This window comes from Chiloscyllium plagiosum, chromosome 25 (assembly GCF_004010195.1).
Source record: "Chiloscyllium plagiosum isolate BGI_BamShark_2017 chromosome 25, ASM401019v2, whole genome shotgun sequence".
In the NCBI taxonomy this organism is placed as follows: Eukaryota; Metazoa; Chordata; class Chondrichthyes; order Orectolobiformes; family Hemiscylliidae; genus Chiloscyllium; species Chiloscyllium plagiosum.
Window position 1 is genome coordinate 41007904 of NC_057734.1, and position 12453 is coordinate 41020356.

The 12453-nt window shown below is 40.3% G+C and overlaps 1 protein-coding gene across 5 annotated transcripts in view; it reads right to left on the reverse strand.

The window, feature by feature from the left end:
- Positions 1–12453, reverse strand: part of rnf10 (ring finger protein 10) — a 32141-nt gene extending 19688 nt beyond the window's left edge. For all 5 annotated transcript variants that reach the window (XM_043715953.1, XM_043715950.1, XM_043715952.1 and 2 more), the window contains exons 1-6: positions 11990–12453; positions 6907–7097; positions 5839–6047; positions 4828–4918; positions 3392–3576; positions 1395–1528 (exon numbers count right to left, since the gene is read on the reverse strand). In XM_043715953.1, the coding sequence (XP_043571888.1) occupies positions 1395–1528; positions 3392–3576; positions 4828–4918; positions 5839–6047; positions 6907–7097; positions 11990–12065 (886 nt within the window). In that variant the 5' untranslated portion in view covers positions 12066–12453. The remainder of the gene's footprint in view (positions 1–1394; positions 1529–3391; positions 3577–4827; positions 4919–5838; positions 6048–6906; positions 7098–11989) is intronic.

Consider the following 12453-nt stretch of genomic DNA (forward strand, 5'->3'; position numbering starts at 1 on the left):
TACAGCGCAGTACAGGCCCTTTGGCCCTCGATGTTGCGCCGATCCAAGCCCACCTAACCTATACTAACCAAGGTGAAAGTCACAGAATTGTGGTCACCATCACCAAAATGTTCACCCACTAACAAGCCCATCACTTGTCCCGGTTCGTTACCAAGTACCAAATCCAATGTGGCCTCCCCTCTGGTCGGGCAATCTACATACTGAGTTAGAAAAGCTTCCTGTACACACTGCACAAACACCGCCCCATCCAATCTACTTGATCTAAAGAGCTTCCAATCTATGTTTGGGAAGTTGAAATCACCCATGACTACTACCCTGTGGCTTCTGTACCTTTCCAAAATCTGTTTCCCAATCTGTTTCTCCACATCTCTGCTGCTATTGGGGGGCCTATAGTAAAAAGTAGTGAGGTGGTATTGCAGCTGCCTGTTCACTAGTCTAGTCATTAGTAAAGCTAGAGTAGAATGTGGTCAATAATGTCAAAAATTACTTAAACTTGTAATTTTTAAACTGCAAAAAGATACATCATAGGGCGACAGGCAAAACAGTAAGAATGAGACTTGAAAGTACACGAATTACAGGAAAAGTGTAGAATCTCAATTTTATAATTTTTTAGGAGTCACCATTTTCAATTGTGATTTCCAGCAGATATTGCAGCGACCAGCTCAATCATATCACATGACAACTAAAAATAGTATGAAAGATATCCACAATTCCCACTGGTCTTCCAGTGTCACTGAAACTGTGAAGGTAAATGAAATCCTTAAGCTCCCTGACAAACCTACGTTACAATGTCAATTTAAAAGCTCCTTTTCTAGTACGGCAATAGACTAATTCTAACCAAAAGTATTCCAAGCACTTTGAAGTAAAAACACATCTTTTGTTTTTAGGGATTTAGTACTCCTTATTGACCTTGAACGTGACAGTCACAGATTACAAAAATATGTCAAACTTAAAATAGCTCAAATTTAGTTTAAACCAGTATCCTTCTAATTCCACTTCGGAACTAGAGGTCGCTATCACCTGACAATAAAAACATTTGTTTTGCATCACTATTCAAACACCTCATGAATTACATTGGAATGCAATAATCTTTAGGTAGGTGTTGAAGTACTTTACAAAAAAAATTATTTCATTTACTCAAATGTAGATGCCTATATGGCATCAGCAACACATCGGTGGTTGACAATTTATGAAACCATTGGCCTTCAGCTTCCTCAGTCCCCAACGTCTTATCTTCACCATGGACATCCAGTAAGGATGCCTTCAGCTCTTTCCCATACATCCACAATTCTGTATGCAATCTGGATGATCCACCCTAATGCCTAATACATACACACTTCTCTAAAGTGGTGCTGAGTGAAATATGAACCAAATTAATTAGTGCTTCCACTCACCTCCGAAGTAAATTGGTTCAACTTTCATCCACATGGATTTGGGTAAAGCCATCAGGGCACCCTTCTCTCTACGCATCAACTGCATGGTTATTGTATCCTCCACACTGTACTGATGCGTCTCCATGGCAACAACACTAAAACAAAGCAAAGCTTTAATTAAATTCGCATTACTCATGAAGAGCTCCAATCTTTAATCATGTCTACATTGATGTGAAAGTGAAGGACCTAAACAGAGAACTTATCGTAATACCAAATAAAACTTCTTTAAAGTGAGCGGCAGAAGACAGGCTCACATTCCAATATTTTAGCATTATAACTTTTCAATGCCTGGCATCTGCATGGTTGACTGGGCCGATTGACACCCGAGTGCTGTCTTAATCAACGGGTAATACACAGCAACGAAAGGACAAAGGGTCTACAAGTTAATTGACAGACTTGCCCTCAACAAAAAAATACTGAAGCGGTAAAAATGCTCAAGAAAAGTTTTATTTTAGAATAGACCAGCAACTCTTAATAAGCAGGATGAACCTATTGCCAGAAAACATCAATGTTTTGATGAAGCTCGGAAAGAAGCGTTAAAAGATAAAACAAACAATTTGCAAATTAATAGTATGGTTTAAGAGCATCAGACGGCACTCAAAATCTTCCAAGTACAAACATTACACAAATATTTCAATCTCACCATTTGAGGGACATCTATACATCCTGCCAAGTCAACGACAGCAACAAGCAAAGAAAAACAATATTTCAAGCAGACTTTCAAACAATTTTTGAATTGTACAGATGGAAGACTTGTCCTCCATTTGCACAAAGTGTAACACAACATGGGGATGCAAAGCTGCCAAGATAAATAAAATCATTCAATTCAATTACAAAAATATAGATTAGCTAATCTGAATACAGTCTTCCATCTCAGACAGAAAAAACTCACCAAGGCACAAAAAAGCAAAAGTATATTCCTGATGAATTAGTACACCTTATAAAACTGTATTGAAACAGTGTCTGTCAATTTCACAGTAGAATCTCAAATTTTATGACTATCTTCAAATAGATAATTTATCTTTTAAATCTGGTTATTCTATTGTATTGTCTAGTTCTCGATTTAAGAAAGACCGTGATAAAATATTAACAAATATGATAACTTTAAAATAGCGTACTTGGAAGATGCATAGAAGCAATCTCATGATTGAAAGATTACAATCCAATTGCATGACCCTGACACTAAACAGTTCATAGCTTAGGAAAAATGCTTACTAACAGGATAATTCATCAGCTCAGTATTTTTATTCTTAATAATGAGATAAACCAATGATCATGACCAATTACACGCAATCTCTTCTGCATAACTTGTTTCATGCACGATCACCATTTGACTTCTCGTCCACCTCTCTCCCTCAAAATTAATTTCCAGATAGAAGCCCTCTTCCATCAAAATATTTAATCTAAGATTATAATGATTTTTGACCTTGTTGTGTGAAGTCATCGCATGTCCAAGTAAGTTTTAACAATATGTTGAGTGCTAAGCTACCAAGCCCAGCAGAATTCAAAGAAAATTGTACATTTACCTTCCATGCAATAATTTTAGTTAAGAATAAACTAAATCTTTGAACAATTCAGTGGTTCCAGACTACTTACCAGCTTTGCATGTTACTCCAGCCTGCACTCCAAGCAACCCTTAACTCCACCTACCCAGCTTGACCCAAATTGCCTGCTGTGCCAACTGCCTGACCAAAGATCTGGAAATATCCAAAATCCAGAACCACTTTCGTAGACAGTGCAGGATTTGAGATACTATATCCAAATGTTCAGCTATTAATTAGACCAGCCACACAGACTTATTACTATGTGAATATTGCATTAAAAGTATGTGTATCCAATTCTTACAACAAATATTACTTTGCCAAATTCATACCATTTCACTTGGCATGTTTTCCCAATGAAAGACTATGTTGCCAAATAGAAGTAACTAGTTTCTTGAAAGCAGCTCGCATTCTCACCTTTTGAGGTCTTTTTTATGTACAGCCTCATAACAGATAGGGCATTTACCCCATGTTTTCTCACTTAAGGAGAGATAGTGAAGAATACAAGCCCAACAGTAGATGTGTCCACAGCGTGTTATCTTTGCAGCAGAGGGAGGATACAAACAGATTGGACACGAAGGAACTTCATGACTACAGATGCGCTAGAAAGTAAAGACACACTTTAGCAAGCTGTAGTCACTATATAATTAACACAGAACAGGTGGAGATTGACAATACAGAAGCAATACGTGATGGCAGAAGTACTTCAAAGTAGTCAATTTCTCATTCTCCATATACACTGCATTACGCCTTCTACTCCTTTACTCTCATGTACTAATTTACTTCATTATTGAAAGTAGCCAAACCATTTGCCTCAATCACTTCCTGTGGTAGCAAGTTCCACATTCTCATTACCAAATGAAAAAGTTTCACTTCCCTTTCTAATTTATTAAACAGTTTATATTTAAGACCATTAGCTTGCAAACAGAAACACCCAATTAGAATTTTAAAAACCGCCAGTTAAAACTCAGTCTGTTTCATTAAAAGGCATCTAGATCAGCATATGGACAGGAAGGATTTAGAGGGATTGGGCTAACAAATGGGACTAGATTAATTTAGGATATCTGGTCAGCATGGACAAGTTGGACTGAAGGGCTGTTTCCGTGCTATACATCAGACTAATTACGTTAAAAGTTCCAACCTGGTGAATCTTTCTTAACATTGAATCTGGCATTATGCGCAACACCAAAATCTGAGCAGATTCCTAAAGTGCTTTAATATAATTTGACTAATTTGAATTCATAGAAATAATTTTAGGTAGGCCACCATTTTTAATTGTTTGCTACCTCGAACTGCTTGCTCACCTTCATCCCTAGAATCTCCAACCATTTACTCTATTCAGTTTATTTTTTTTTTTAAGATGTCAGTGGTGTTGTTACTTTTCCTACCGCACGACTGTTCGATTGCAGCTCTGCATATTAGTTTCTAGACCAGGACATCTCCCTACTGACCGCAATGGGAGGAATCAACCAACTAGATAAGCTTAAATGTGGTCTTCAATGAAATTCAATTAGTTCTCAAAACATTTCATTTAAATTGCTAGATGCCTGGGTGATAAGAAAGAAACTGAGATGCAGATATTTCTAAATCCAGAAAGTGTTAGCTCCACAGGCAACTATGATCTGAATTCTTTGTCTCAGAGTTCTTTGCAGACAAATTTCTCAGTTTTGGACAATAATGCATTTACAAAAATGAAGAACTTATTAAAAGGCTCTTAACTAGTTTTAAAGGGTTTTTCAGCAAAATTTACTTTTTGATGTCCATGACACAGTGTTGCTTTCTACTCTCCAAATCATTAATGTTGCTAGCGAAACCGAAAAATCTCTCACCATCTATTAAATACCAATACTCACCACCTGCTGCACAAAGTCCCATTTCACCAATATATCTGGGTCAGCAAAGTGAACACTGTAATCCTGATCTTCAGAGACCACAAACTGACAGCTTGAAGAGAAAATGGAAAATTAATCATTCAAAACCAATAGCTTAAATTAGACCAAAAACAAACTGCTAGAGAAACTCACCAGGTCTCGCAGCATCTGTGGACAGAAAGAGTTAACGTTGAGTCGAGTGCGTCCTTTGCTTTCTCTCCACAGATGTTGCCAGAACTGTTGAGTTGCTCCAGCAATTGATTTTTGTTTCAGATTTTCAGCATTTGTAATTTGTTTTATTTTAGCTGAAATCAGACTTTGCAAACAGTCATTTAGCAGAAGATGCTACTAATATTCCTTTGTTCCTCATCTCATTTAAAGACCAAGAAAAGCTGTGTCCAAAACTTTGGCTACACACAGTAATGTCATCGTTTTGAGAAGCTGACAGTGAAATGAAGTTTTACAACAGTTAACTACAGAAAGCAACAGTCTGACTCTCGAGAACAAATTTCATATTATTTTTCCCTGATCAGCAGTCACTTGACAATTTCAAACTGTACCCAGTGGAACTCCAGAACAAACTATATTTAGGAAATTTGATCTTCATCCTCCCCCTTCTCTCACCTCATTGCAGTAGGCGTTAAACACTTTTCTGATCAACAGTACTCAACAGCACTTCCACTAAAGCAGCAGCTAAGTGGAACAATTAAATCATGCTGGCATTAAAGACCATTAGAGTCTGCTGAGTTTTACTACAGGAATCTATCTAACTGAACATGTACTAGAATAATTCAGACATTTAAGCAGCAAAAAAAAAAAAGACATGTTTCAAACTCTTGGCCCTAGCATCAAAATAGCAGTAAAATTTCCAAACTATCCTCAACTATCATGGTCAAAAAGTAGATAGTTTGCTGTGTGTAACTATGCTCCTCATCAACTAAGGTGAAGTAAACATGTCTAGATCACTGGATTCATAGTGTTTGTTTTACTTACTTGGCCTGCAAGAATTGCTCTTTGTTGAATGGCTTATGTTTAAGACCCCACTTGTTTCTCCTTCCCCAGCCTCCATGGCAATTACCATCATAATGCGAGCCTGACTGGCCACGAGGTTCAAATGTAAAGTTTAACAAATGGTTTAGGCTTATCTTCTTAGGACCAGTAAACTGGGCAGGACTGAACTCTGCCCTCCTCACCTCTGCTACCTGTAGGAAGAAGAAAGTTTATTTTGCATAGCAGTTCAACTTACAGTAACATGTCCAATTATGCTTGAGCAAACCTCTGGTTAGAAAACAGCTGGAGCACTTTAAGATACCACATCTTAAAAGATTTATTAGCCTTGCAGAAAATGCAGCATTGATTTCCCAAAATAATATCTAGAATCTAATGGTTAAACTAAGGATGACAAAATTCTGCTTTGGTTGTGTCAGTATCACAGACTAAAATCTGTGTCCATCAATACTTATGTTTGTGGTTAATACTATGATAACAGCCAGATGATCAGGGTTTTTTCTGTCATTGACCAGAGGAGGGATTGACCAGGACATTAGGGATAAGTTAATGGCACTTTCAAAATAGTGCCCAAAGTGAGAAAGTAGACAAGACCTGGATTCATCTGAAAAAATGCCACCTCTGAAATGCAGTGAATCTTAGCTATTACCTAAATTCAGGAGTAGAATTTGAACTTAGTTTTGTGATTCAGAAGTGGGAGTGCTGCCAACTGAGCCATAGCTGACACCAACTAGGACTGTCGTACTGCCTTGAATTTAGAAGGCTGAAGGGGTGCTTTGATGATTTCAAGATTTATTGAAAACAGGGTTGACAGAAACCATTTCCACTAGCTGGGGAATCTAGGACTAGGTCGCAGTCTAAAAGTGATCCCAGACCTTTCAACTCACCAGCTAAATTCAATTTATATAATTAAGACCTCATCCACACCCTGTACAGACCAGCTTTGGCAACATAAAACAAAGCTAATAACGTTTCTTCAAATGGCCCTTTCAATGAAAGAAATGCATTGTAACATGCAGCTACTAATGACATCATAAAAACGCCCAATCTCACCTCTTCCCGTCTACCACCATTACTAGAAGTGCTAAAGGATTTGTTGCTGCCACGTGCAGGCGGTCTCTTGTCAAAAGCTTTGCTTTTCTGTGGATTGGTGCGGCGGGTCTGGTTAGATACATTTTCGTTTTTAGGAAAAGCCGGGTCTCGTTTCCTGTTGTAGCATCTTGATCCAGTTCCACCTTTACCATCTGCAGAAATATTTAAAAGTGACAAAACAGGTCATGAATCAATTGTTCATCTGAACTCATTGATTTGTTTAGAAAAGGCATGTCAATTGGAGAGTTATGATAAAGGACAAAATGCTGAAGAAACTCAGCACATTGGAGTTGGAACTTTAGCTTGGTTTCTCTTTCCACTGATACTGCCAATGAGTTTCTCTAGCATTTTGTCTTTTTATTTCAGATCACCAGCTTCCACAACACTGCTTTTATTGGAACACTACAGAGTCAGGTTGTAGATCAGCCACCTTCTCCTACCCTTCTATGAACAGATGAACTGCATTTGATATGTTTAGATTCTAAAGGAATTAATGCATGTTAAGATGTAAAAGAACAATTTATCTAAACATAAAATTTTGACCAGTAACTTGAAGGTTCATGTTTAAGAGCCAGAATTTAAGAACCCCAGTAGAAATAGGTGTCTCAAACTCCACCTGTCATCTACATGTGGTCCAACATTAACATCAACATAGCATGCACTGTAACAGTTTTACAGACACATGCAGTATACTTGGACAGAGTACTGAATACAGGAGCAACAGGAGGTAGAAATCACAGATTCGATATTGAAGACTCTGCAAGGTTTGTAGCTCAGGTTGAGGTTTAGGGTGTAGATTTGCTCGCTGAGCTGTAGGTTTGATATCCGGATGTTTCATTACCTGGCTAGGTAACATCATTAGTGGCGACCTCCAAGTGAAGCGAAGCTGTTGTCTCCTGCTTTCGATTTATAGGTTTGTCCTGGATGGAGTTCCTTGGGTTTGTGGTAATGTCATTTCCTGTTCGTTTTCTGAGGGGTTGATAGATGGTATCTAGATCTATGTGTTTGTTTATGGCGTTGTGGTTGGAATGCCAGGCCTCTAGGAATTCTCTGGCATGTCTTTGCTTAGCCTGTCCCAGGATAGGTGTGTTGTCCCAATCGAAATAGTGGTTTTTTTCATCCATGTGTAGGGCTACGAGGGAGAGAGGGTCCTGTCTTTTTGTGGCTAGCTGGTGTTCGTGTATCCTGGTGGCTAACTTTCTTCCCGGTTGTCCTATGTAGTGTTTGTGGCAGTCCTTGCATGGAATTTTGTAGATGACGTTGGTACAAACACTACATAGGACAAACAGGAAGAAAGTTAGCCACCAGGATACATGAACACCAGCTAGCCACAAAAAGACACGACCCTCTCTCCCTCGTAGCCCTACACACGGATGAGAAAAACCACTATTTCGACTGGGACAACACATCTATCCTGGGACAGACTAAGCAAAGACATGCCAGAGAATTCTTAGAGGCCTGGCACTCCAACTACAACGCCATAAACAAACACACAGATCTGGATGCAATCTATCAACCCCTCAAAAAACGAACAGGAAATGACATCACCACAATCCCCGGAACCCCATGCAGGAGAAAGATGTAAATAGAAAGCAGGAGACAACAGCTTCGCTTCACTTGGAGGTCACCACTGATGATGTTACCTAGCCTGGTAATGAAACGTCTGGATATCAAACCTACACCCTATTGAAGACTATTGATTAGAGTTTTCAATATTGAGAGTGTACAGCTTAAAAATTAAAACATTGTGATCTAACCAACACAAAAAAGTTACAGGACAACAGAGCTCACCAACAATTTTCCAGTGTCACTGGAAAGCACGAAGCAGAACATTAGCCTTCTGCCTATATCTCCAAGTATCAGGTCAACTGCATTTATTGATAGCGAAATGAATCACCAGTCTGAACCCAGCCCAGGAATATCTGCCAAAGTGTAAATGAGTGGGGAGAAATACTGACTGAGAAAACACACATGCATAATTTTGTTCAAGCTTATTTAAAAATTGCAAAGTTGAAACAAACAGAACAGCATTGGATTTTCAGAGCTGGGTAGTGAAAGATAAAAACATCTGAAGTGATCTAACCAACACTCAAAATAAGTTATAGCACAGAGCTCACCAACAATTTTCCAGCGTCACTGGAAAGACGAAGCTGAACATTAGCCTTTTGCCTGTATACCAACCATCAGGTCAACTGCATTTATTAATAATGAAGTGAATCACAAGTGGGTGGGGAGAAACACTGACCAAGAAAATACATATGCATAATTTTGTTCACGCTTACTTAGAAATTGCAAAGTTTGTAGCAAACAGAACTGAGCATTGGATTTTCAGGGCTGGGTAGTGAAAATTCAAGGTTACCTGCTTTCTCCATTCCCCTTAACAGTACTGCTCTTTAACAAAACTGCCTCAAGTTGACAAAGTCTAATAGGGATAAAGAAATTCAATCTTCACCAGCTAAGCAGAATATTCAAGGAGAACTTAGAAACATATTTAACTACTTCATGAATTATTGACACTTCAATGCCTTTATCAATCCATGAAAAACTCAACCAATTCTTATCTTCATTCCAACATGTCTCAAAGCATTTCCATGCGTTTGAACACTGCATAAAGTGCATTTATATGGATTAAATAGACTGCGCAGCTCAGAACCAGGTTGAAACAATTTTAGTTATATAGCAACTTTAACATTTCAAGATGTTTCACAGGGACATAAAGCAAAATATGACATTACATGGTACAGAGATATTAATTCAGATGCTCAAAAGCTTAGTTAAAGAGTTGGGTTTTAAGGACTGCCTTAGAAGAGGAAAGCAAAATCAAAAGGCAGAGATGTACGCAGGTAATTCTAGAACTTAAGACCTACACAAGTGAAGACGTGGTTACCAATGCTGGGATTAAAATTGGTGATGCACAACAGGCCAGAATTGGGGAAGTGCAGATCTCAGTTGTCAGACTGGAGTGAATTACACAAATAGGGTGGGGCACAACCAGGAAGGATGCAAAAATGGGAACTTAAAATACATTGCTGCACCCTGAATCTTTACTGTCCAGCAAGCACTTGGGGTGATAGAGGAATGGGATTTAAGAGTTAACCAAAGAACAAAGTTTTGGATGAACTCAGATTCATCCAAAGATGTTGGAGGGAATCCTGAGGGACAGGATGTACATGTATTAGGAAAGGCAAGGACTGATTAGGGATACTCAACATGGCTTTGTGTGGGGGAAATAATGTCTCACAAACTTGATTGAGTTTTTTTGAAGTAGTAACAAAGAGGATTGATGAGGACAGAGCAGTAGACATGATCTGTATGGACTTCAGTAAGGCATTTGACAAGATTTCCCATGGGAGACAGGTTAGCAAGGTCTCATGGACTACAGGGAGAACTAGCCATTTGGATACAGAACTGGCTCAAAGACAGAGTGGATCAGTGGTGCTGGAAGAGCACAGCAATTCAGGGAGCATCCGACGAGCAGCAAAATTCCTGATGAAGGGCTTTTGCCCGAAACGTCGATTTTGCTGCTCGTCGGATGCTGCCTGAATTGCTGTGCTCTTCCAGTTTGCTGATCCAGAATCTGGTTTCCAGCATCTGCAGTCATTGTTTTTACCTCAAAGACAGAGTGGTGGAGGGTGGTTTTCAGACTGGAGGCCTGTGACCAGTGGAGTGCCACAAGGATCAACGCTGGGTTCACTACTTTTCATCATTTATATAACTGATTTGGATGAGAGCATAAGAGGTATAGTTAAGTTTGCAGATGAGAGCCAAGGTTACCCCACATTAAAACAGGATCTTGATCAGATGGACCAGTGAGCTGAGAAGTGGCAGATGGAGTTTAATTTAGATAAATGAGGTACTGCATTTTGGGAAAGCAAATCTTAGCAGGACTTATACACTTAATGGTAAGATCCCAGGGAGTGTTGCTGAACAAAGAGACCTTGGAATGCAGGTTCATAGCTCCTTGAAAGTAGAGTCACAAGTAGGTAGGATAGTGAAGGCAGTGTTTGGTATGCTTTCCTTGATTGGTCAGAGTATTGGGTACAGGAGTTGGAGGTCATTTTGCTATACAAGACATTGATTATGCCACTTTTGGAGTACTGCATATAATTCTGGTCTCCTTCCTATCGGGAGGATATTGTGAAACTTGAAAGGGTTCAGGAAAGATTTACAAGGATGTTGCCAGGGTTGGAGGATTTGAACTATAGGGAGGGGTTGAATAGGCTGGGGCTGTTTTCCCTGGAGCGTCAGAGGCTGAGGGGTGACCTTAAAGAGATTTATAAAATCATGAGGAGCATGGATAGGGTAAGTAGACAGGGTATTTTCCCCTGGGGTGGTTGGGTCCAGAACTAGAGGGCATAGGTTTAGGGTGAGAGGGGAAGGATTACAAAAGAGACCTAAGGGGCAACTTTTTCCACACAGAGGGTGGTGTGTGTGGGTGGAATGAGCTGCCAGAGGAAGTCATGGAAGCGAGTACAACTGCAACATTTAAAAGGCATTTGGATGGGTATATGAATAGGAAGGGTTTGGAGGGATATGGACTGGGTGCTGGCAGGTGGGACTACATTGGGTTGGGATATCTGCTCAGCATGGACATGTTGGACTGAAGGGTCTGTTTCTGTGCTGTACATCTCTATGACTCTATGGCATGCAGGTCAACACCGAAGGAGAGCGAGAACCAGCTATAGGAGTCAGAGTTATACTTATGGTTGCGGACTAAATATTGACCAGAGAATCGAGGAATTTTTACCCGTCCCCCACCACAGCCATCCAACAGGAACCTTTTACAGGTGTCGGGAGTGGGGGAGATAAATAGACTACTTTTACAGTGCAACATAGGATCAGGACGACAGCTACTCAGGTTAGTCATGCCCAAAGGGTGCGAGGTGCAGTCAAGGCTTATTGAAAGCTAAAACAATTGCGACATGTGTATATGAGATGGCGGTGAGGGGAAGAGAGACAGAGACGGAGGGAAGACATTGAGGGTACTTTTAAAGGCAATGTAAACACTGCAGGATTTGAATGGGGGCGGCACCACCGACTCTACCTTGTTTACTTTTACTGTCCGAGGGTGGCACCTTGCTGGGTCCTGCCGAAGCGGAACGTGCAGACTTCTTTTCCATGTCTGGATCTTCCAGCGTCAGCTTCCAGCAGCTCAACGGGAACGACGTGGCTGGTTGTGCCAACCGTTTTTCCACAGGGCATCGCGTAACGGGGCCTAACTTTAATCTTCATCATGGCGACCTCTGCATTGTGACCAAATCTAAAGATGGCGAAAGTAAAGACGAGCGGAGCGAGGATCAGGGAGAGAGAGTGGAGGGGGTGGGGGACGTAATCGGCTTGCAACAAGCCGCTGGAGAGGAGTGGAGAGGGCCCAGCGCGTTGACTTGACCCCCACCCCGCGCTCCTGAAGCGGTATGGGTTTGTAAAGGCCGAGCTTCAGCAGTCCAGCACCGCTCCCAGTCCGTGAAGCAATGGCGACGAGTCGCCAGGAAGGAACCGGAGCACCCG